The sequence below is a fragment of the Callorhinus ursinus genome, unplaced genomic scaffold (genome assembly GCF_003265705.2).
Source record: "Callorhinus ursinus isolate GAN/ISIS: 27379988/994484 unplaced genomic scaffold, GSC_fseal_2.0 scaffold4, whole genome shotgun sequence".
Taxonomy (NCBI): domain Eukaryota; kingdom Metazoa; phylum Chordata; class Mammalia; order Carnivora; family Otariidae; genus Callorhinus; species Callorhinus ursinus.
This window is the reverse complement of record NW_027397066.1, coordinates 117,776,298-117,801,413: the sequence shown is the minus strand read 5'-3', so window position 1 is coordinate 117,801,413 and position 25,116 is coordinate 117,776,298. Positions and strand designations below refer to the sequence as shown.

Genomic DNA, 25,116 nt, shown 5'->3' with positions numbered 1-25,116 from the left:
TGTGTGTGTGTGTGTGTGTGTGTGTGTGTGTGTGTGTGTGTGTGTGTATGCATGCACATACATGCATGTTAGAGCAACAGCTCCACAACCTGTACCTATATTTTTATAAACTCCTGATGAGTTTTATTCATGCCTTCAACTTGCACCCTTGGTCTGATACACAGATCAGCTGCGTCCTAGAATAGCCCTTCCTGTCAGATCGTTTGGGTCTCGGCCTTCCAGACAACCTGGTAACTCCTCCTGTAGGGAGATGTTAATCTGGCTGCAGCTTAACCCTGTTTAAAATCTTTCCGGATTTGGCTGTTTGGGAGTAGGCATGACCTTGGATTTCCATTCCAAACATGGCTAATCTGCTAGCTCTTGTTTTTATCCTTTCCACGAGTGGTTCTCTTGGAGGGACTAGAAGCATGCATCTCTCCATGTGGCTTGTGAAGGTCTAGAGGGAGCAGGGATGGAGTGGGTAATTACTTAGAAAGCTCTTACATTCTCAGATGCTGGTGGCAGCCATTTCTGGCCCTAGGAGGCAAATTATCACTGTTATGCCAACAACACCCGCACATGCAACTTTTTTTCATACCAAAATGGACCAGGCCTGTCATCCTTCCTGGCCAGTGTTTTCCAGTGAGTGTGTGTCACTGCCTTCCTTGGAATTCTCACCCCAAGATCTTGCTCACTGCTGAATGCCTGCCACTGTGCTGGAATTTGGGGTGGTGGGGTAGGGGTTGAGAGCTAATAGGCAGGGAGGAGAGGAAAGATGGAATAACTATCCTTCTCAACTTTGAGAAATAATACCTTTAATGTCTATTGAAATCAACTCCTGGCTGAAGTCAGTCTATTTGAATAGGATGAAGGGGAAAATCATAAACAATATTCTCTAAGCCATGTAAACACCTGGGAAAATCAGGGACCTTCACTATGACTGGGGAAGATCTGGCTCCTGTCACATACTTCTGGAGTAGGCCCCCTCCAGAAGTATGTCCTCCTGCCAACGTCACTCTGATAGGCAAAACAATGCCCCCACTCCAGAGATGTCCATGTTCTCATCTCCAGAGTCTGGGAATATGTTGTCTTGTGTGGCAAAAGGGATTTTGCAAATGCGATTAAGTTAAGGATCTTGCGCTAAGGAGGCACAAGGATCAGAGAGGAAGAGGTTTGTCAAATGAAACAGAGGTGGGGGTGATGGGGCCACAAGCCAGGGAATGCGAGCCGCCTCTAGAAGCTGACAAAGCCAAGGAAACAGAATGTCCCCTGGAGTCTCCAGAAGGAGCACAGCTCTGCTGACACCTTACTGTTAGCTCACTGACACCCATTTCAGATTTCCAATCTCCAACTGTAAAGAGGATAAGTTAGTATGCTTTAAACCACTATGTTCATGGTGATCTGTCACAGCAACAATAGGAAACTGATACACCCATCACGACTGATTTTGACATCCTCCGGCAAGATGCATCACTTCTGGGAGCATCTTCTCCACCTCTTGTGGATCCTGAGGAGGAAGATTGATGTTCCTTGCTGCTCTGCTCCAAGGGCATTCCTCAACTCCTATGCAGGAGGAAACTGCCCCCCAATCCCAGATCTTTTCCCCAACAAAAAGCAGACCCCTTCTTCACATAGGACTGACCCCAACTTTCACAGCTGTCCCCTGGGGGGGGGGAAGGAGGATTGCTTATTAACACCCCCAGCTCACCCTTCGAAATAGGTCTTTTTGAGCACCTCCTCCCCATGAGGGTCAGAGAGTCTTGTCAAGGAAAGCTTCACTCACAAAGTCAAAGGTGGAGCATGCTCTGGCCTTTTCCCTAGGCTGCTTTGGTACAGACTGAGCTCCTCCCTTGCCACCAGCCACAGGTGCAAGGCCCAGGCCCTGCTGACCACACAGCCACCTGCTCTATGTCTCCACACCTGCCCAGAGGTACAGCTCTGCCTTCTGCTTTGTCTTCCTTGTTTTCCCTAGGGCCTGGTTAGCTCTTTGTCGTTATCCCAAGCATGTTGTCTGAAAATTCCTATGTACTCAGATGGAAATTCTGGAAGCTGAGAATAAGGGACATAAAAGTATACCCAAGTATACTAAAATTTTAAAGAAAGAGAACTCAAGTTGGAATCATTGCTGCACGTTCCTTTGGGACAAGGAATTTGAGAACTTAAAGAGTTTTTCATATTATCAATAAAAGCCCTTCCTCCTAGAAACAAACCATTTTTACTATTATTGTATGTATTTTGAGAAGACATTTTAGATTATTCTAAGGATTTTAGCTCTTGAATGACCTCATTAACATTTGGACTATCTTAAGGTAAGAATATTAACAGGATTTCAGGGTCTCCACATTTGGTATAACTTTTCTGTCATTACACTGGGAAAAATCAACCATGCTTTCCTTTGCTCTTTGAATTTATCCTTTAGTTAATGCTATTTCCCTATGAACTATTTTTCTTAAATTTCAGTTAGAATAAGTTTATTTGCTTCAGCTTTGGAAAGATGCTTTATCAGTTGCTCAGCAACCCAAACATGTAACTGTATTTTGCCTTCATTAGAATCTTATTTAAGTTTGAAATCTTGACATTCAGAGTAGTATGTTTCTAGTGAGAAAATGAACTTTCACAGCTGTAATCCGTTGGAATGGTTCTAAGGCTCTAGAAACTAATATCTGCAAATGATTTTTCCTGATGAAAGTTGTTAACGTGGTGAAAAAAGCTATCGTTTTGTTTCACTTCAGTTGTTTACAATGAAGAAAACAAGTAGTAATTTCTAGAATAAGGAAAAGGAAACAATTAGGACTGTATAATGAACACTCTGCCTTGGCTGTGATGGCAGCATATGGGAGGTGGGTGATAGGTGTCAGAAGAGGCCTTTAGCTCCTTGGTGTTGAGAATGCTGTCGTGGGCATGTGTAAGCCAATGAATATAAATGATAAAATTACTGTGCATTAGCAGGGTTGTCTAGAGTGACCTCACTATAATTTGGAAAATTTGAGTAGATGCTAAAAACCAGGTCCAAAACAAAGGAGAATACTTCTGTTTCATTTTATTCATTAGTTCTTGACTTATTACTGGCTGCTTTCTCTTTACACAAATAAGTCCACGACTTCAGGCCCATGTCTAAGGACTTTAGCAAGGCTGTCTCTGGACAAGAAGTGAAAATGCTCTTAATTCTGTCTTCAGCAACCTGCGACTAGCTGGGTCTTTCTAGAACCAGACTAACCATTAGCAGTAAGTTATAATTTGCTTCAAGTACTTTCCAGAGCCAGGTGGTAAATAATTAATAAGTCCTCAAGATTAGTATTTCATGTGGTTAAAGAAAAAAAAAAGGAAAGAAAAACAAGGTAGAAAGATTGTGATTTGGTGCTTCAGTTTACATATTTAGTTGTTGTAGTATTACAGTATAAATGCCCAGGAGTTAAAGTTATCAATATAAATATTTAAGTGATCTTGCTTCTTCCAGGAAGCTTAGCTTGTGCAAAATAACAGCATCCATCTGTAAGACCATAATTTATCTGTAAGCAACCAGTTACTTTTATCTTTCTAGATTTTTTTTAATATTTATTATTTATTTGAGAGAGAGAATGTGTGCGCATACGCACGTATGGGGGGAGGAGCAGAGGGAAAGGGAGAGAGACAGAATCCTCAGAGCACAGAGCCCAACATGGGGCTCACTCTCACAACCCTGAGATCTTGACCTAAGCCAAAATCAGGAGTCAGATGCTTAACCAGCTGCGCCATCCAGGCACCCCACTTTTAAGTGTTTTTAGAAGCCTACTTACAAGATTCTGCCAACCCCTTTTTTATCTTGGGTAAAACTGTAGGCCTCAGTTTTCTCTTTTGCAAAATATGGAGTTTAGACTTGACAGGTGGTCTCTTGGTGATTCCCAGAGGTAGAACTCTGTGGTTCTGCAACAGCTTTTCATAGCTCTGGCCACATCTGGAGATCTCTTCGGTGGTGAGCTTAAAATTGGTGCTTTCTTTGGATAAGCAGATCAGATAAGCAGGAGCCAGAATGCCTTCATCACCATCACACAGTAATGAAGCCCCGACTTTACATTCCACCTGGATCCACATTACCTGGTCATAAAAGTCTCTTGATTCTGTTTTCCAACGATGGTGAGCTAAGTAGTTAGGGGTTTAACTGAAAGGAATCCAGGAAATATTGTTGACGGACACCCACACCTGTGTTCTCCAGGTTTGGGCGGCAATGAGGATAAACGCCCATGGCTTTGATAGCATTTGCTGGGGGGGCAACCAGAATGCTTCAACTCAATATCTTGAGCATACAGTGTTTGTGGCGTTGATGGAAGTGTTTTGCTGTTGTTTAATGTATGTCTGCGAACACAAATGAAAGCTAGTTTTAAAGTTGACTCAGGAAGTAAACTTTTCCCATCACTAGATTGCCTTGCAAGACGAGCCCCCAGGTGACAACTGCGCATCGGGCTTCAAGGCAACTGGTCATCTTGGAGCAGGAGAATAGTGGGTTCCAACCGAGAAGTGTCCCAGCTGAAAAGACAAATGAATCTAGTGTATGTGAAGAATATAGAAAATGGCATTGTAAGCATATTCAGAGACAGCACCATTTGGGGAAAAAGATAAGTGGAAATATGGAAAACCAGGTGAATGAAAGAATGATGTAATGACACACTTTCGGAAAAGCGAAGAAAAGGTGCAAAATTGTCGTATACTACCTGGGTCTGTTGTACTGAGCAGTGTTTGCATTGAATATCACTGATTTGTCCAGTGAGGGATTAGATAAGGATGTAGGTAGGCTGCCATCTACATGGCAGGGTGTCAGTAGGAAATATCCAGAAGTGATAATCCAAGAAATACTAGTATAAACACATTATTTAGAAACATGGGAGGAAATATGAGGGTAAGTAGAAGAGTTGATACATCTGAGAACCACTTGTTTTTAACATATGAGCTTTGCAATGATGGAAATTTTTTCACTAATAGGAACATAAATTATATTTGAGAATTAATGGGTTTTTTTCCTTTGGGAAAGAACAAAATGATTTCTAACCTTAAACAAGTCACCTAACCTGTAAAATAAAGAAGATGATGTCAGAGTAGATGATTAGACCAGTTCTAAGACCTAATTGCCCAATGCTGTTATTCCATTTACATCTAGAAAGCTAATATTGGCAGAACATTTACTTTATTGTTCAGGCAGAGCAAGCTTTGTAGGCTCTTAGGATAACACTGTTCCTTACATCACTTTCTATAATTTACTTTAATATCAGTAATCTATTTGTATAAGAGAACAGCTACTTCCCATGAGAAAGTTTTATATGCCTTTACTTTTTATTTTGCTTTAACATTTGGCTTCAATATTATGACGGAACTTGTGACATTTCTTTTAAAATGTCAACTCCTTAAGAAGAGGGAGTAGTATTTTCTTGTCTTAATCGTTTTATACAGCAATGATTTTACCCACTAGGCTAGCAAATGAAAGTTGCGCATAGGGTGGCTGAACAGTGCTGTCCAATAGAAGTGTAATGTGAGCTGCATTTGTAATTTAACTTTCTTGTGGTCACATTTAAAAAAAAAACAAATTAAATGTAAGATATTTTATGTAACCAAGATATTATCTCTTCAACATTTGATCAATATAAAATATTACTAATTATTATCAAATATTAGTTACTAATGACATTTTTTCATACTGTTTCTTCAAATTCCAGTGCATATTTTACACTTCATATCTCAATATAGGTCCTAAATTTCTATCAGACATTCTTGATCTGTATTTAAATTTTATAAAATTTGTATTTTAGAAAAGTAGATTCTCATACCCAACTTGTTTCAAAAATGTTTAAGAGTTTTCCAATAATTTAACTGAGTAATGGCTTTGAATTAAAATTTAAATTAACTAAAATTGAAAGTTCGATCCCTCAGTCATATTTGCTACATCTCAAGTACTCAGTAGCACCATGTGTCTGGTGGTTACCGTATTAGCGAGCCCTCCAGAATGTTTGATAATTTCAGTGAATGTGATAGAAGGACTGATATGTTCAGTAATTTCTGTGAATGCTCAGTGTCCAAAGAATATCCTTCTCCCCTATGGGCAGAGATGGAGAGAAGAATACTTGATTCTCTCTTCAGATAGGTGGTTTGAACAAGTAGTTTTCAGGTATGTGACTACAACTATCTTTAGGGCAAGTGGACATGAGAAGGTATGAAAGCTACTTCTGCTTAATAATTCTTTAGTAAAAAAATTAGTGGGGAGGAGTTCACATTTTTGCTTTTGATGTTTTCTTGCCATTTGTAGACCTATTAAAGAGTAATACTTATGAAGCGCTGTGTATCGCTAAGGTACAAGCCAAGATAGCTAGTATTTAGGGCATCAGGGAACGATATAAAAAAAAGAGAAATAAGTTTTGGCACAGTCTTTGTTTGGGTTTTCCCAGAAGCAGACCTAAAATAAGAATTCAAGTACAAGCCATTTATTTGAGAGGTGATTCCAAGAAACACCTATTTGGAAATGGAGACATGTGACAGGGAAGGAGAGGAGCGAGGAGCCAGTAAGGGATGTGTTATTCAGCAAGTTACCACTGAGAGTCCCTAAAGCTTAATCCCACTGGAGAGCTCTGGGAAAATTTGTGGCAATGTGCCACAGGGTTCTACAGATACAGGGAGGAGGGAGCTGAGGTACTTATATGCCAGCTTCCTCAGTCATTAGTTCAAGACTACTCTCTGGTGTTGGCGGTTCCTCCTTTCTCTGGACTACACACAGTCTGAGTGATATCTGGTAAGCAAGGGAAGCCATTCAGGCAAAGAAATGCAGGAGTTGGCAGTTGAAAGTCAGGACAATGTGCACTAAAATAGTATGGGCTAGGGGATTTGCAGGGGATAATGGACAGCATCTGTGATAGACACTCCTTAACCTATAGTGTAGAATGTATTGACCAAAGGACAGGGAGGTATATTTCAGATCTGTGGAGCTTCTTCAAAATACATGTGCAACTGCCCAGCCCTTCTCCCCTTCCTAGACCTGAGATCCTAATAAAATGTGCCTTGTTCCCCTTGCCCTGATATTTATTCATGGAGACATAAAGACCAAGGAGGCTTATAGACTTTATCTATTTACATATTAGTCTGAAAGTATTTCATACAGATGTTTATCACAACTAGTTGCTAGAATTTGTGGGTCTGGCCAGGGGTTGTGCATGTTTTCTACTTCTTTGGAGTTTGAGCTCTGATCCTTGAGAAGCCCGTTTGCTACCCACCAAGGTTTATCATCAAGTTCTGTCCCACTTTTGCTGTATTTTCCCACTGTACTTATTAATAGTTAGCCTTTCACCTGACCTTAGCATTATTTGTTGAATTTATAGGCTGTGTCATCTTACTATAGGGAAAACTATGTGGGGATTCCCAGCTTCCTCTTAGAAACCGAAATAGTAAACTTTTATTGCTCTTAAGAAGGGATTTTCCAATATGGACTTTTAATAGAGAGAGTTCTCACTTTTAGTTGTCAAAGACTACTAAAGACAACTTTGGAGATTACTAAAAAGGAACATCGAGATAAATCAAGGAATGAGGCATTTAATAATTCTGCAGTGAATTGGGAATTCCAGGCCACTTCTGCCAATTAAGCAAGAATTGTGAGAAGAAATGTGTCATGCATATTTCCCTGTTCTATGCATTGGCGCATAATAGTGTGCCACAGATATCTAGAAGCTCCTTAGGACCTTGACATTGTGGGGTTTTTTCGTTGTAATTCAAAGTTCTTGGCCATGCATTGTTAAAAATCGTCTACTGGGGAATAATGTGATTTTTCCCAGTAGTTCAAAGCAAAACAAAACATAAATCCATGTATTCTTTGATTATGTGACTGGTTTTGAACTAGAAGTTACACAATTTTTAGTTTTCACTACCTTAACAGCAATACCATTTAGGCCATTAATTGCTAACCCAGTTATGTTCATTTTTTTCCCTTGAAGATTACTTTCCTGATTATCTACCTCAGAGTTTCCTTTTATTGATCAATGGGAGGTGAAAAGATAACCCTTCATGTTGCAGAAATGGCAACTCGCTCAGCATGGGCCTCATGGCCCACAGCTGTTTGGACGGGTCCCCATGGTATTCAGGGGGTATAGGTTGGAAGCCAAGTTTGGTGTGCTCCTTCCCACCCCTGCCCTATCTCCTGTGGTGTCAGTGCAAGTTTTACCATGTCGGGAATGTTTTAAATTATTTGATAGATGATGTTGGTGATAGTAACTTCTATTTATTGAGCAACCACTATTTTGGGGTTCTTTTTGTGCATTATTTCATTTAATCCTCACCCACCCCTTTGGACTAGGTAGGTTTACTATTCGAGTTTTGGAGATCATGAACCTAAAGCTTAAAGATTTTGTAAACCTTCGAGGGTCACCCAGCTAGAAGTTATGGTGAATGATTCTGCTATTTAATTTCATCTCTTAGATTATTAGGAAGGGAGAAATGCTGCAGAATTTTGGTCTGTCATCATCTCCTATCCTGTGATTCCATCAGTTTGCTCTTTAATGAGACTTATATGTATATTGGTTTTTATCCAAGCTAAAATTAGAATTTAAGGGACGCCTGGGTGGCTCAGTCATTAAGTGTCTGCCTTCGGCTCAGGTCCTGATCCCAGGGTCCTGGGATCAAGCCCCGCATCGGGCTCCCTGCTCAGCCAGGAACCTGCTTCTCTCTCTCCCACTCCCCCTGCTTGTGTTCCCTCTCTCGCTGTGTCTTTCTCTGTCAAATAACTAAATAAAATCTTTAAAAAAAATAAAATTAAAAAAATAAAATTAGAATTTAAAACATTTTATAAGCAGAAGGTTCTTTAAGCAAGATTATCTGCTCTAATAAAAACAATTATTGTACAACCCTACACCTAAAGGAGCTGGAGAAAGAACAGCAAATAAAGCCTAAACCCAGCAGGAGAAGAGAAATAATAAAGATCAGAGCAGAAATCAATGAAATAGAAACCAAAAGAACAGTAGAACAGATCAACAAAACTAGGAGCTGGTTCTTTGAAAGAATTAACAAGATTGGTAAACCCCTGGCCAGACTGATCAAAAAGAAAAGAGAAATGACCCAAATCAACAAAATCATGAATGAAAGAGGAGAGATCACAACCAACACCAAAGAAATACAAACAATTCTAAGAACATATTATGAGCAACTCTATGCCTGCAAATCAGATAACCTGGAAGAAATGGGTGCATTCCTAGAGATGTATCAACTACCTAAACTGAACCAGGAAGAAATAGAAAACCTGAACAGACCTATAACCACTAAGGAAATTGAAGCAGTGATCAAAAATCTCCCAAGAAACAAAAGCCCAAGGCCAGATGGCTTCCCAGGGGAATTCTATCAGACATTTCAAGAAGAATTAATACCTATTCTCCTGAAACTGTTCCAAAAAATAGAAATGGAAGGAAAACTTCCAAACTCATTTTATGAGGCCACCATTACCTTGATCCCCAAACCAGACAAAGACCCCATCAAAAAGGAGAATTACAGACCAATATCCTTGATGAACATGGATGCAAAAATTCTCACCAAAATACTAGCCAATAGGATCCAACAGTACATTAAAAGGATTATTCACCACGACCAAGTGGGATTTATCCCTGGGCTGCAAGGCTGGTTCAACATCCGCAAATCAATCAACGTGATACAATACATTAACAAAAGAAAGAACAAGAATCATATGATCCTCTCAATAGATGCAGAAAAAGCATTTGACAAAGTACAGCATCCTTTCTTGATCAAAACTCTTCAGAGTATAGGGATAGAGGGTACATACCTCAATATCATAAAAGCCATCTACGAAAAACCTACAGCGAATATCATTCTCAATGGGGAAAAGCTGAGAGCTTTTCCCCTAAGGTCAGGAATGCGGCAGGGATGTCCACTCTCACCACTGCTATTCAACATAGTATTAGAAGTCCTAGCCACAGCAATCAGACAACAAAAAGAAATCAAAGGCATCCAAATCGGCAAAGAGGAAGTCAAACTCTCACTCTTTGCAGATGATATGATACTTTATGTGGAAAACCCAAAAGACTCCACCCCAAAACTGCTAGAACTCATACAGGAATTCAGTCAAGTAGCAGGCTATAAAATCAATGCACAGAAATCAGTGGCATTCCTATACACCAACAACAAGACAGAAGAGAGACAAATCAAGGAGTCGATCCCATTCACAATTGCACCCAAAACCATAAGATACCTAGGAATAAATTTAACCAAAGAGGCAAAGGATCTGTACTCCGAAAACTATAAAATACTCAGGAAAGAAATTGAAGAAGACACAAAGAAATGGAAAAACGTTCCATGCTCATGGATTGGGAGAACCAACATTGTGAAGATGTCAATGCTACCTAGAGCAATCTACACATTCAATGCAATCCCCATCAAAATACCATCCACTTTTTTCAAAGAAATGGAACAAATAATCCTAAAATCTGTATGGAACCAGAAGAGACCCCGAATAGCCAGAGGAATATTGAAAAAGAAAAGCAAAGCTGGCGGCATCACAATTCCGGACTTCCAGCTGCATTACAAAGCTGTCATCATCAAGACAGTATGGTACTGGCACAAAAACAGACACATAGATCAATGGAACAGAATCGAGAGCCCAGAAATGGACCCTCAACTCTATGGTCAACTTATTTTTGACAAAGCAGGAAAGAATGTCCAATGGCAAAAAGACAGTCTCTTCAACAAATGGTGTTGGGAAAATTGGACAGCCACATGCAGAAGAATGAAACTGGACCATTTCCTTACACCACACACAAAAATAGACTCCAAATGGTTGAAAGACCTAAATGTGAGACAGGAGTCCATCAAAATCCTAAAGGAGAACACAGGTAGCAACCTCTTCGACCTCAGCCGCAGCAACTTCTTCCTAGAAACATCACCAAAGGCACAGGAAGCCAGGGCAAAAATGAACTATTGGGATTTCATCAAGATAAAAAGCTTTTGCACAGCAAAAGAAACAGTCCACAAAACCAAAAGACAACCGACAGAATGGGAGAAAATATTTGCAAATGACAGATCAGATAAAGGGCTAGTATCCAGAATCTATAAAGAACTTATCAAACTCAACACCCAAAGAACAAATAATCCAATCAAGAAGTGGGCAGAAAACATGAACAGACATTTTTCCAAAGAAGACATCCAAATGGCCAACAGGCACATGAAAAAGTGCTTAACATCGCTCGGCATCAGGGAAATCCAAATCAAAACCTCAATGAGATACCACCTCACACCCGTCAGAATGGCTAAAATTAACAAGTCAGGGAACGACAGATGTTGGCGGGGATGTGAAGAAAGGGGAACCCTCCTACACTGTTGGTGGGAATGCAAGCTGGTGCAACCCCTCTGGAAAACAGTATGGAGGTTCCTCAAACAGTTGAAATTAGAGCTACCATTCGATCCAGCAATTGCACTACTGGGTATTTACCCCAAAGATATAAATGTAGGGACCCGAAGGGGTACGTGCACCACAATGTTTATAGCAGCAATGTCCACAATAGCCAAACTGTGGAAAGAGCCAAGATGTCCATCAACAGATGAATGGATAAAGAAGAAGTGGTATATATACACAATGGAATATTATGCAGCCATCAAAAGGAATGAGATCTTGCCATTTGCAACGACGTGGATGGAACTGGAGGGTGTTATGCTGAGTGAAATAAGTCAATCAGAGAAAGACATGTATCATATGACCTCACTGATATGAGGAATTCTTAATCTCAGGAACAAACTGAGGGTTGCTGGAGTGGTCGGGGGTGGGAGGGATGAGGTGGCTGGGTGATAGACATTGGGGAGGGCATGTGCTACGGTGAGCACTGTGAATTGTGCAAGACTGTTGAATCACAGACCTGTACTTCTGAAACAAATAACGCAACATATTTTAAGAAAAAAGAAAAAGAAGAAGATAGCAGGAGAGGAAGAATGAAGGGGGGAGTAAGTCAGAGGGGGAGACGAACCAGGAGAGATGATGGACTCTGAAAAACAAACTGAGGGTTCTAGAGGGGAGGAGGGTAGGGGGATGGGTTAGCCTGGTGATGGGTATTAAAGAGGGCACATTCTGCATGGAGCACTGGGTGTTATACGCAAACAATGAATCATGGAACACTACACCAAAACAAATGATGTAATATATGGTGATTAACATAACAATAAAAAATTAAAAAAAAACAATTATTGTACAGATCAATTTAGTACTCTATGATTTGCGTTATTTCAGCCTGGGCTCTATGATACCATTTAGTCATTTAAAATTCTCACAAAAACTGGAAGTAAGTTATTTTTGAGTCTGATTTACTGAAAATGTTCAAAGAAAATGCTACGGGTGGGGCTATAAATAAAATGCCTTATATTATATTCATCACTCCCCCTACAGTTATCACAAATTCATAGAAAATTCTACACACTTGTAAATCAGGAAAAAATATAAATTTTTTAAGAAGTGTGAGTCATTGATCATCTCAAGTGTAGCTGAGGAAATGACATCCGTAGTTAAGTTACTAGAGCCATTCCAAAGAAAATAAAATTGGCTATTGTTAGCATGTCCTTTAAACATCTTTTGACTTCATGAAAATTGGTTGTTATTGAGCATCTGCCTGACTGTAATGAAAAATCTCCACTTAAAGGATCTGGTGCATAATTAAAATGTACTTCAGTAACATCCAGCATTTGACATATTTCAGGTTTTCAGCAAAGCACTGGGGGAGCACAGATCACCCTGTTTTTAGCCAACAACTCAGATGAACCTTTAATATTTTGAGCTTGAGGGACTTCTGGAGGAATCATATCTATTAATTTACACTACAAGATGTCCCCTTGGTTCCCAAATGATAAATTTCACAGTCCTTAATTAGTCCTACTGTGAATTTGTTTTTTCCCCTGAAAACTATTTTTATAGTTCAGTCTAAGACTGTATTCCAGAAAACGTCCTTGCCATCCCCAACAAGTGTAGTCAGTCACACATGGGTTTCAGGAAGGGTACATGGTTCAGGATAGCGCTAACCTCTCTCTGGAGTAGAAGAGCTAATAACACACTGGGGCCATTTGGAACAAGCACTCATTCATGGCCTAGGATGGCCTTGGAATCATATGTGCAAGGCAGACAGTAATAATTACACTTCATATGGACATTCTTTTCTGATATGTACACAGATGAAAACACTAAGGGTGAATGTTAATGTGAATTCAGATAAAGTAAAATTATAGGCCACCTAAGAAATTACATGGAAATATAATGAGGTTCAGTGACAGTGGCTTGGGATTCAGAAGACCTGGATTCTTTTGCACAGACACACATTTTGGGGGGTAACTACCTGGTTATGTCATATGGAAGCAAAGGGCAGAAACCCAACCCAAACTGTCTTTAGCAAGATAACTGTGAAGTCCAAAGGCATTCTGACTTCAGGTATGGCTTGATCAAGGCTCAGATCATGTCATCAGATTATTTCTGCCCTGATTTTTTTGGCTCTCCTCCATCTGTGCCAGCTCTATCCCTAGTCTGGTCCCCTTGTGGTGCTAAGATGACTGCCACAGCTTAGCCTCCCAGATGTTCCTGTTTAAGATCAGCAGGAAAAGAGGGCATTTGCTTTCCTCTTACCTCAAGTAAAAGTCTTGTGTGCCCTGCCCACACCTGACTGTGATGTCACTGGTTGGGCACAGTTGCACTTACAGGATTAGGCCTTTGTGGCAGAGGGGACATGTCCTGCATTGTGCTAAGAAGAGGATGGGGTGGGGCTGCCCCATTTGTGTATTTGGCAGTGGTAAAACCGTAATGATTCTAATAAAACTTGACATCTATATCTTGGTTTTTATTTGGCAGGCCTTGTGCTTAAGTGCTTCACGGCGAATTACCTCATTTAATAACAGGACAGGAAATTTCCCTCTGGTGGGTATTTTTTTCTCAGGGACTCCTGCAGTAAGGTCACTAACTGAGAATGTGGCTGGGAAGAGGCACAGGAGATTTGAGGAGAGATGTAAAGATCTGAGGTCATCATTTGGACAAAGGGAGAGTGGGTCCAGAACCGAACAGGATAGGCAGTGTTAGGTGTTCATTTGTGGAAAGGGATCGTAAATTTGAAGTGAAAACAGGTGACTCGTGAGATTTTTCTCAGAGCAGTGTTCATGTGATAAAGTGGAGGCCTAGAGAAGCACGTCTTGTAGGGCACGTTCTGTGGAGAAATAGATGAGCAAGGGAGCTAAGGGTATTTTTAGAGGATTTCTGGCAGCGATGGACCCTGTGACCTATGCTGCGATTAGGATAGATGGGTAAGGACAGAAATGAAGCCAGGAGAGGGCTGATGGGCGGTAAGAAAAGTGGAGGAGGGGGGTGGTCATGGGTGGGGAGGTACCTGTGCAAAGAGAGTTAGAAGAGGCAGGGGCATTGGGAAAGGGACGTCTTTGACATTGGGATTTCAGAGGTGGTGCAGTTTCCTAGCAGTGACAAGGTACAGGGTAAGAATGTGTGTCTTGAGAAGGACTAGAAGAAAAGGAAGATGGATGGAGAAGAGAAGAGCAAACAACCGACAGGCCAGAGTAGTGGGCGGCTTATCCGTGTGAATACTAAAATGCCAGCCCAAGGAGGATGAATGTTACGAGCCAGGAGCTAAAGGGGGTGGTAGATGAATAGGAGATTGGTAGGCAAGGAGATGAGAGACGGGGTTGGAAACGCGGGTGGAGAGAATCTCAAAGACAAGCGGCGTTCAGAGTTTGTCTCAAAGACAAACTCCGTACCGGGAGTAACGGAGCACGGACACCACGCTGTCTTCTGGCTCTGAGGCATGTGGGGCATGGTTTAATAAAAATAAAGAAAAATTAAAACTACCTTTCCCCTTAATCAGAGCGCAGAGAAACTAGTGTCCTTCTAAGGCAGCCAGATCAATCAAAGCAAAGAAGCAAAGAAATCATCCTAAGAAGAGATGGAAGCTAGCTACCGGGCACTTTGTTGACGAGAGACTCAAGTTTCTGAGAGTCGTAGAGGGAGGTTTGAGAAGCAGGCTGCAGATGGGAAATGGAGTTGGATCAGATCATGGGCAGAGCTCCAGGGACCTGGGAGATAATTCCTGACTAGGCCTGAACTTCAGCGGTGCCTCAGGCCACGGGGATGGGGCCCCTGCGAGGGGGGCGAGCAGTCCGCAGTTTTGTGGAGAGCCTGCCTAATGGGAGGAGGCACTGCTTGTCCTTGGGGCCACCTGAGCTTATCCATGCCTCTCCTTAATCTCCTGGAGGAACGGAACGAGGAGCCCTGCCTCAGGTTTTCCCACAGAAAACATGAGTGGACAGAGTAGCTGATCGCACCAGGGAAATAGGAACTCACAGGCAGAGATAATGAGCTATCTGAGGAGTACCACCATTATTAAAGAAAGTACAGAGTGAGCAGATACCAGCTGAGAAAGAGTGAAAAGATGGACCACAAATATTAAGTAAGAGCAGCTTCTATTCAGTGGAAGTTACTCAAAGAAAAAAAGAAGCCGGAAGTTTTTTGTTGTTGTTTTTTTTTAAAGGAAACATTTTGTATGAAAAATTCAACAGTTTAAATAAAGACCACAATAAATGAGATAAAATACAGAATGGATACAGCTAAAGACAAATTCATGAGCTGGAAGAGGAGCTTGAGAGACTTCCACAGTCTGCCAGAACAGATTATAATCAGATTGTAATTTCTCTTTAAAAATTATAAAAGACACAGTGAAAATACCACTATGTACCAATTAGAAGGGCTAAAATAAAAAAATAAAATAATTAGTGGTAATTCCAAGTACTGGCAAGGATGCTAAGAAACTGGATCACTCACACATTACCAATGGGAGTGTAAAATGATACAGCCACTCTGGAAAGCAATTTGGCAATTTATTTTAAAAAACTAAACATGCAGCTACCGTACAACCTAACAATCGCACTCCTCGGCATTCATCCCAAAGAAATGAAAACTTACGTTCACACAAACACTTGTGAACTAATGGTTATAGCAGCTTTATTCTTAATAGTCCCAAACTGGAAATAACCCATATGTCCAACAATCGGTGAATAGTTAACCTGTGGTTAAATATTCCGTACCATAGAATACCATTCATCGGTAAAAAGGAATGAATTACTGATACATGCAACAGCTTGGATCAATGTTAAGGGCACTATGCTGAGTTAAAAAAAAAAAAAAGAAGCGAATATCAAAGTGTTACATACTGTATGATTCCATTTATATAACATTCTAGAAATGATAAAATTCTAGAGATGGAGAATAGGTAAGTGGACGTCAGAGGTTAGGGAAGGGAAAGGAGAGGGGGAGGCAGTTCTTTTCGATGATGGAATATTTCAGTATTTTAATTGTGGTCGTGATGAGAATGACTCCACATGTGTGATAAAGTATCTTGGAATTTTACACAAAGACCTTTTAAAACTCTGCACATGCCCAAACTGGTGAAGCCTAAGTCCTGTAATCTGGTGAATTATACTGTGCCACCCAATTTCCTGTTTTGATAATGCACTGTAATATGTGACATGCCACCATTGGGGAAGTTGGGAGATGCGTTCATGGGACCTCTGTGCCCTACTTTTGCCAATATTAGTCTAGAATCATTTCAAAATAAAAAGTTTTTTTTTAAATGAGGGGGGAAAATATAAAAATATAGCTAACAGAATGAATGCCATCAAGAGGATAATAGGAATCGCAGGAGAGAAAAAATATTGAAGGAAATATTTGAATAAAGTATGAAGACAGATGTTTTAGACATAAAGAAAATGAAATACCTCAGATTGAAAGTGTTCGTGTATAGTAATTCCCCCTTATCTGCAGGAGAACATTCCAGGACCCCCAGGGGATACAAGACTGTGAATAGTACCAAACCCTATATACACTATGTTTTTTCCTACACATAACTATAATAAAGCTTAATTTAGAAATTGGGCACAATAAAAGAGTAACAACAGTAACTAATAATAAAATAGAATTATAACACTATACCATAATAGAATGTATGTGAACATGGTCTCTCTCTCAAAATACCTTATTGTACTGTACTCCCCCTTCTTCTTATGACAGTGTGAGATGATAAAATGCCTGCATGATGAGATGAAGTGTGGTGAATGACGTAGGCATTGTGATGTAGTGTTAGGCTACCATGGGCCTTCTGATGATACGTCAGGGAGATCGTGGGCTTCTAGACTGCAGTCAACTTCAGGTTAATCGAAACCACGGGTAAGGGGGCACTAGTGTGCTACCAGACTAACTGATATTCATCAGTTAAATAGACACAGTAACATTTAAAAGCATCCAAGCATCCAAGACTATTCTCAAATATAACTTCAAAAGGTTACAGAGAGGAAGAACAGACCACTTACAAAGAACAAGAATCTTGATGACCTCAGACCGGTCCCAAGCAACAACAGTGTAAGCAGACAGAACCATCTTGAGTGCATATATGCAGTTCACCGTAGAAACTCAAAATAACAAGCAGCAACTGACAGAACTTCAGAGGGAAAACAGCAACAGTCGTAGGAGACATTTTAATACACCCTTTTCAGGCAATCAAGTAGACAAAAATAAGCAGATATGGAAAATCTGAATGTGCTTAATAAACTTAATCAATGAGATATATATATATATACCAAACAAAGAATAGCTTTGAATACAGTGTTTCTGGATACAAATGGAACATTTATCCCCCAAAAATGTATTAGATGATTAAGGAACAATAGCAAGAGCCTATGTTCCTTGACCATATTGAAATAATAAAATAATAATTACACGGATAACTTTAAAAATCACGTGTTTGGAAACTAAGTATATAATACTAATACTAAATAACCCTGGATTAAGTTGAAATCTGCTTCAGAAATTTTTGATGTCTTGGGCGCCTGGGTGGCTCAGTCGTTAAGCGTCTGCCTTCGGCTCAGGTCATGATCCCAGGGTCCTGGGATCGAGTCCCACATCGGGCTCCCTGCTCTGCGGGGAGCCTGCTTCTCCCTCTCCCACTCCCCCTGCTTGTGTTCCTGCTCTCGCTATCTCTCTCTCTGTCAAATAAATAAATAAAATCTTTAAAAAAAAAAAGAATTTTTGATGTCTTTCAAAGAAACTTTACTTTGAGGTTTTCTTCATATGGGGCTAGTGTGTATTTAGACATGTGCTTAGATATTTTTAACTTCTGCTGCTATTATGTGTAGATCATTTTTTCCATTACATTTTCTGGTTAGATATTACTGGTATATAGAAAGCTCTTCATTTGTGATGTGGATTTTGAATCTTGTATTTACTGAATGTTCTTCTAATTTCAAAAGCTAAATTATCTTGGCTTTTCTAGATGGTCATGTGATTTCCTGAAATAATGACAGCTTACACTCTTCATTTCCAGTACTTACACTCTAGTTTCTATGTCTCTTTGTGCCAGATACCACTTCTACTTTAAATGTTGGCTCCTCCTGGTCTTATTCACGATTTGAATTGGAGAACTTCTGATGTGTCCTCCATTTAATGTGCTTCTTCTGGAAGATCCTTATCACATTAAGGACATTTCCTTATACTATTCTTTTTTTTTTTTTTTAAACATTTTTTTTAAGATTTTATTTATTTATTTGAGAGAGAATGAGAGAGAGAGAGAGCACGAGAGGGGGGAGGGTTCCGAGGGAGAAGCAGACTCACCGCCGAGCAGGGAGCCCGATGCGGGACTCGATCCCGGGACTCCAGGACCATGACCTGAGCCGAAGGCAGTCACTTAACCAACTGAGCCACCCAGGCGCCCTCCTTATACTATTCTTAATAAGAATCAAGAATGGGTGCCATCCTCAACGTGTGGCTTCCTTGTCTAGGAAGCTTGCTGTTCCACATCTCTCTAGCTGAAGTCAGGGAAAGGGGGAGACAATCTGGGGAACACATACTCAGTCCTTTGTGGATAAGACCCCGGAGTGGCAAACGTCATCCCCATTCACATCTCAGAGGCCAAATACTAATCACATGGCCACATCTACAGCTGCAGGGGAGTCAAGGGATTAACACTCTTCCTGGTCAGCCTGTGCCTAGCTAACACACTTAGAGGTGAGAAAGAGACGAGATATTGAAGGACAGCTAGCTACACAAGATGATCACATGCTTTGTTCCTTTCCTTCGTTAATGTATTAAAAAGCATTAATGTATTTTCTAATGTTAAATCACCCTCACATTCCTTAAATAAATTCCACTTGGTCGTGAAGATTCTTGCGCCATATTTTTAGATTCTGTTTGTGAATGCTTTATGATTTTTACATCTGTGTTTATTAAAAGCTTTTTTTACATTTATATGATACTTTGCAGTTTTTAAGATCAGTTTACATACATTATGTCACAAGAACAGATGATAATCAGAAGCTGACTATAAAAAAAAGATATTCAGTAAATAAATAGAAAATATCTCCAAAGGGAATACCGCAGCCTTTTCTTATTATTGCCTAAATTCTAAAAGGCCCTCTGTAGAGGATACAGAGAACTGAAAAAGGATTTTTTATCACATGAACCTGGGAGAGATGTTACCACCCTCCGAGCTGCACAGGGAGGAACGGGGCTGATGCTCTGTAAAATGTCTAACACTCTGTTGGTGTCCTAGACATTGTCTTAATGCCGTGTTTAAACAACCTGGTTTTGAATTTACAAGTCAAGGATTTTCTGGCTATTAAACATTTTTTTAGCTTCCTGCACTTTTGTCTTGATCCTTTACTATCTGCATATACCAAATTAGATAATGGCAACTGAGCTCTCTCCTGGGAAAGGGAGCGCTAAAAATACAGAGTGCTCCTGCTGTTGGGCCGCTAGGTCATACGTGCGCTGGGCACACATTGTCTCACGTGGCTGAGGAGCTTTTCCAGAATATACCATAATTATATAATAGCGATCACTCAGAAGTATAAAGTGCCTTTGGGAGGAAAATAAATGGTCGGCTGACATAATTTTGCAAGAGAGGCACTCAATATTAGAGCGACTAGGAATCACAGTAAACACAGAATTTCCCAAATAGCAGGCAGAGCCTCTATAGATTTTACCCCCACAAAATTGGCTACCTGCTAACTTCTCTTCCCCTGAGTCTCAGAGCCTCCCGTGTGTCCTAGATTAGATACGCAGGGCAGCATGTAACTCTGAAATCACTCAGGCTTTCAGTGCGTTCTCCCCCTCCTCACCCCTGCTTCTCTCTCTCCCTCCCTCCCACACACCCGCAGAAGCAATTACACTACCATTTACCTGGGGAGAAGAAGCCTGACACTATGGCTGCACATTTCAAACTGAAGCAAAGATCAGGGAGTTATCTGATCACTCACCTTGGTCCACATGCCTTGTTTGAACATATGAGACCCTGTGGTAGCTTTTGCCCTGGATTTTGTGCATTGATAAGACTGATCAGATAATTCATCCAGATTCACTTCACTGTACTGGTTTTGCATAACCTAAGTACCTAAATTCTTAATGACTATTTCTGTTGGGATAAATGCATACCCTTTTTACCACTCACGGTAATCCATAGCCTAAAGCACCTGGAGAAATATCCAAGAATCCCATCTTTTTTTTTTTTTTAACCATCATCAGCACTAGAAAGATGAATACATTTGCGGTCTAGATGAATAGAACTGCTCAACTGCCACTTTCACTGTTTCTCCTTCCAAGTGGCTGTTTTCTATGGTGAAGGTACACCAGTAGTATGAACAACATGGGCAGTGTTAACTAAGCACTTAAATTTAAATGCTTTAAAACAGTTAATTATACTTTACCCTACAGGAACAGAAAGTGTTTTCTCAGGTCCCTAAAAATGGATGACGAGTGATTTAAAACTTTGTGGATATCCAAAATTTGATTGCCTATTTTTATTTATTTTTTTGTTATATGCAACTAATGAATCATTGAACACTACATCAAAAACTAATGATGTACTACATGTTGGCTAATTGAATTTAAATTTAAAAAATAAAGATTTTCTTTATTTATTTGAGAGAGGGAGAGCATGAGCAGGAGGAGGGGCAGAGGGACAAGCAAACTCCCCACTGAGCGCAGCACTGGACACGGGGCTCGATCCCAGGACTCTGAGATCATGACCTGAGCCAAAGTCAGACGCTTAACCCAGTGAGCCACCCAGGTGCCCCTGGTTGCCTGTTTTTAAAATGCTGAGCTGGGGTTTGACTTTTCACTGTTAGGCTCTGTGGTCTTTTACGGATAAGCAGAGAGAAGGAAAACTGTATGGAGGAGAATTAGCGAAGGCAGAGTTAGGCCGCCCGAGAATAAAGATGTTAAAAGCTGTACAACTAAAGCAGCCTGCAACGGGTTCAGCAAAAGAAAGGTCAGCCTTACTGTAAAACAAAGTCCAAAAGTAGATCTGAGAATTTAGGGGAAAGATAAACTGCATCCTGTTTGTCTCCTCTCTGTCACATTGTAAGAGCTCAATAAATATTGTTCTGTTACTAAATCACATTTGGGTTAAGATTTAATGTAAAACATAAAACCGTGTTTTGGGAAGCGATTTTTGATGAGTCTTCCTATCATCGTGAGTGGAGAAGAGCTTTCTAAGCAGAGAATCAAAACCGGAAGCCATAAAGGAATATATTAATAAAATTTGACTACTAAAAAATGTAAAAACCTATCATGGTGGTCATAGCATCATGTATAGAATTGAATCGTCAGATCACTGTGTTGTACATCTGAAACTAATAACAGCACTGGATGTCCACCATACTTCAATAAAAATAAATAATAAAATAAAAAGGACTGAACTAGGAATGAAAAGTATAGAATGTGTGCAAGTCTGAGCAAACAAAGTCTCATAAATAATCCCAAGACCCCATACTCAGAAATCTAATTTAGAGTCCTGAATAGACATGCTTTAAAAATATAAATAAAGAAGTAAATTAAATGAAAAATTATTATTCTACCACTACTTAAAGACCTACAAAATAGCTACAGCCCTGGGATGAGCCTCCCCGGGCCATATTAGTCTAGTATACACAGAAGATCATATTTCTGTAGAGACAAAACCTGTCAATAGCCTTAATCCCTCAAAAAAACCTCAGACCACAAGCAGCCATTAGCCAAAGTAAACATGAAAAGAGAAGGAGCATCAGAATTGTCAGGAAATTCTGCAAAATTGAAATTCAAGCCATCAGTTTCAGTAATTCCAGGAATAACAGCCAAATCTAAATACTCTATGGCTTTGTGATTTTACAGTTGGGCCAATACAAAAGTTTTAGGAATTTTTAAAAATACGTAACTGATGTAGCGCACACAGATACCTTGGTATGTAGTTAGCTTTTCAAGTATTTTTATTCAGTGAAATACTAGCAAGGAATTTAGGATTGAAAACTTGCATAGAGATCAAGGTCAAGTGAAAGCCCTAAGTAGCCTCTACGAGCTTGCAGCACTCGGAGCAAATGTAATCTGGTAGTTCCATCCAGCTGACTGAGCTCAGCACATGAATGAGGCCAGCCTGAAGCAGCTATAGCCATGTTTAATTTTGCCTTGAATCTGCAACATCCTAATTGCAAATTTGCTCCCTTTGATTTGCAGTGACCCCAGGTGATGGGCTATTTCCATATGGAAGTAGGGCTCACGAAGAGCTTTGTGGGCATGAATTGGGGTGATAACCAGAGGACCTACCCGGGTGAAACTGAAATCTATATTCTAGTTCAAGTATCAGCCACGGTGGCATATTGAGTTGGTCATTTTGGAGCTGGTATCATACCCTTACTAAAGAGTCCCTGTAGAGGCTGTGCCTCCCATGGTGTCATAAAGGATGGGGACAATGACCCAAGGTAACTCAGACCCCCCCAAAATTTCTACTTTGGCTGCATACTGTCCAATAATGGGCATGGGGGTAGGAATATTTGAAAGCTGAAGTCAAACAATTTTGAAATTGTGCAGTCTCCATCTTCTCTCTTTGCTGAGTATGAGGAGACCCAAGCTGTTTGCATTGAATTAGATAAAATAAGCAGGAAATAGTTCTGAGGCCTATGATATGAATGTTTACAAATCATTAGAGCCTGTCAAGAAACCCATTTGGCGTTACTTTGGGTACTCAGTGTAGGAGAAAATTGCCTTAGAAATGATAGAGATCTGTATTTGAGGATTCCTGGTGTCGTGAGCGGGAAGGAGGGTCCGCAGACGGGCGGCACAGAATTGGGCATCTTATGCTTCTCCCAGGGGGTAGAAGGTGCCGCTTGCCCTCCTTGGGGGTCTGTGAAGTGCCCCAGAGAAATGTAAACTGCTAGGTGGGAAGGGTCATGAATTCAATTTAGGTTCTTTTCTCATATACAAGGTAGCTGAAGGAGGTTGAGCATTTGACTCAGTTTCTGGCTCTTCTATCTTAGAATTAGAGCTGGCTATTAGGTCTGGCATAGAATTGTCAAAAGTAGGGTCATTATTTGGCTATGCCTCACTTTGTCTAGACGTTTCACTATGACTTTCTGCTTCTCTCTCTTCTCCCTTATCCTTGTTACCCCTCCTTGCCCCATCACAACAGGTGTAGAAGACATTGTGGCAATAATGATTCCTGAGCCAAAAGGAAAGGAGATAGTAAGCCTGCTGGAAAGGAACATCACAGTGACCATGTACATCACCATTGGAACCCGGAACTTGCAGAAATACGTGAGCCGCACGTCGGTTGTGTTTGTCTCCATCTCTTTCATCGTCCTGATGATCATATCCCTCGCATGGCTGGTCTTTTATTATATCCAGAGGTTTCGATATGCAAATGCCAGGGACAGGAACCAGGTGAGTAGCAAAAAGTTTTTTTAAAAATTAAAAATGATTATAAAAGTAATACATATTGGGGCGCCTGTGTGGCTCAGTCAGTTAAGCATCTGCCTTTGGCTCAGGTCATGATCCCGGGGTCCTGGGATCGAATCCCACATTGGGCTCCCTGCTCGGTGGGGAGCCTGCTTCTCCCTCTGCCTCTGCCCCCCCCCCCCAGAGAGAGCTTGTGCTCTCTTGCTCAGTCTCTCTCTCTGTCAAATAAATAAATAAAATCTTTAAAAAAAAGTAATATATATATATATAAACTTTGGCAATCACAGAAAATACCAAGATAAAACCAAAATTACCTGTTAACCTCTCACCCAAGATAAACATTGTAACAGTGTTTAGTTGTTTTAGTTTTTCAGCTCTTTTCCAAATACACATGTTTTGATGTTTTACTAGTATTGTTCTGTGATATGAGGTGCTTTGTCCCACATTCCTATTGCTCATTTTGTGGACAGTTATTTATTTAGGCACATAATAAAGGGAGAAAGGGGAGTGAGCTGAGACTGTGCTAATGTGGCAACGTTGTGTGGGAAGAGCCAGGATTTTCTGGTGAATGGAAGAAGAAAAGGAGATAAGAAATAAAAGCTGTTTTAAAAAGCAATTAATTTTGGAACAGATAATATATACATATGGTATAAAATGCACAAGGTATAAAATGGTGTGCAGTTATAAGTAATTGCCTTCCTGTGTCTGTCTCTCAGTTATCCAGCCATCTTCCTGGAATATCTCCTCTTCCATGGATATTTTATGTGCTTACAAACACACATTTTTAAACAAATCATAGCACTCTTAACTCTGTACCCTTATTTCTCACTTCTTGGAATATTCATCTCCACACTCAATCCAAGCTGCCTTCTCATTTTTAATGACATATAACATTTCATTTCCTCCATATTTCACATTTATTAAACCAGTTTCTCTTACCAACATGTTTTCTCTTACAAAAAAAAAAAACCAAAAAAATGTACATGTGATACTGAGCACATTTGTGAGTATACCTCTAAGGTAAATTCTGGAAGTTTAATAGGTAGAGCAATGGTGTGTGTGTGTGTGTATTAAATATATATATATTTAATATATACATATAAATGTATGTATATATGTATATATCAAATATATGTGTAATATATAATAAATTAATATATTAATTTAATTATTAAATTTATCTTATGTATTTATATATTTTACATGTAAATATGAATATAATATGTATTTATAAATATATATAAGTATATTTATAATAAATATTAATATCTGTAAATTTATTAATTTAATTAGGTATATTTAATATATACATATAAGTAATGTGTATATTAAACTATGATAGATACTGCCCAAAGTCTGCCAAAAAGGTTGAATTAATTTTTACATTAACTGATGATATACTGATACTA

At 39.9% G+C, this 25,116-nt stretch overlaps 1 protein-coding gene across 3 annotated transcripts in view; it reads left to right on the top strand.

Moving 5' to 3' along the window:
• Window positions 1-25,116, top strand: part of RNF150 (ring finger protein 150) — a 292,313-nt gene that overhangs the window by 126,979 nt on the left and 140,218 nt on the right. For all 3 annotated transcript variants that reach the window (XM_073892286.1, XM_073892285.1, XM_025874236.2), the window contains exon 2: window positions 23,442-23,692. In XM_073892286.1, the coding sequence (XP_073748387.1) occupies window positions 23,442-23,692 (251 nt within the window). The remainder of the gene's footprint in view (window positions 1-23,441; window positions 23,693-25,116) is intronic.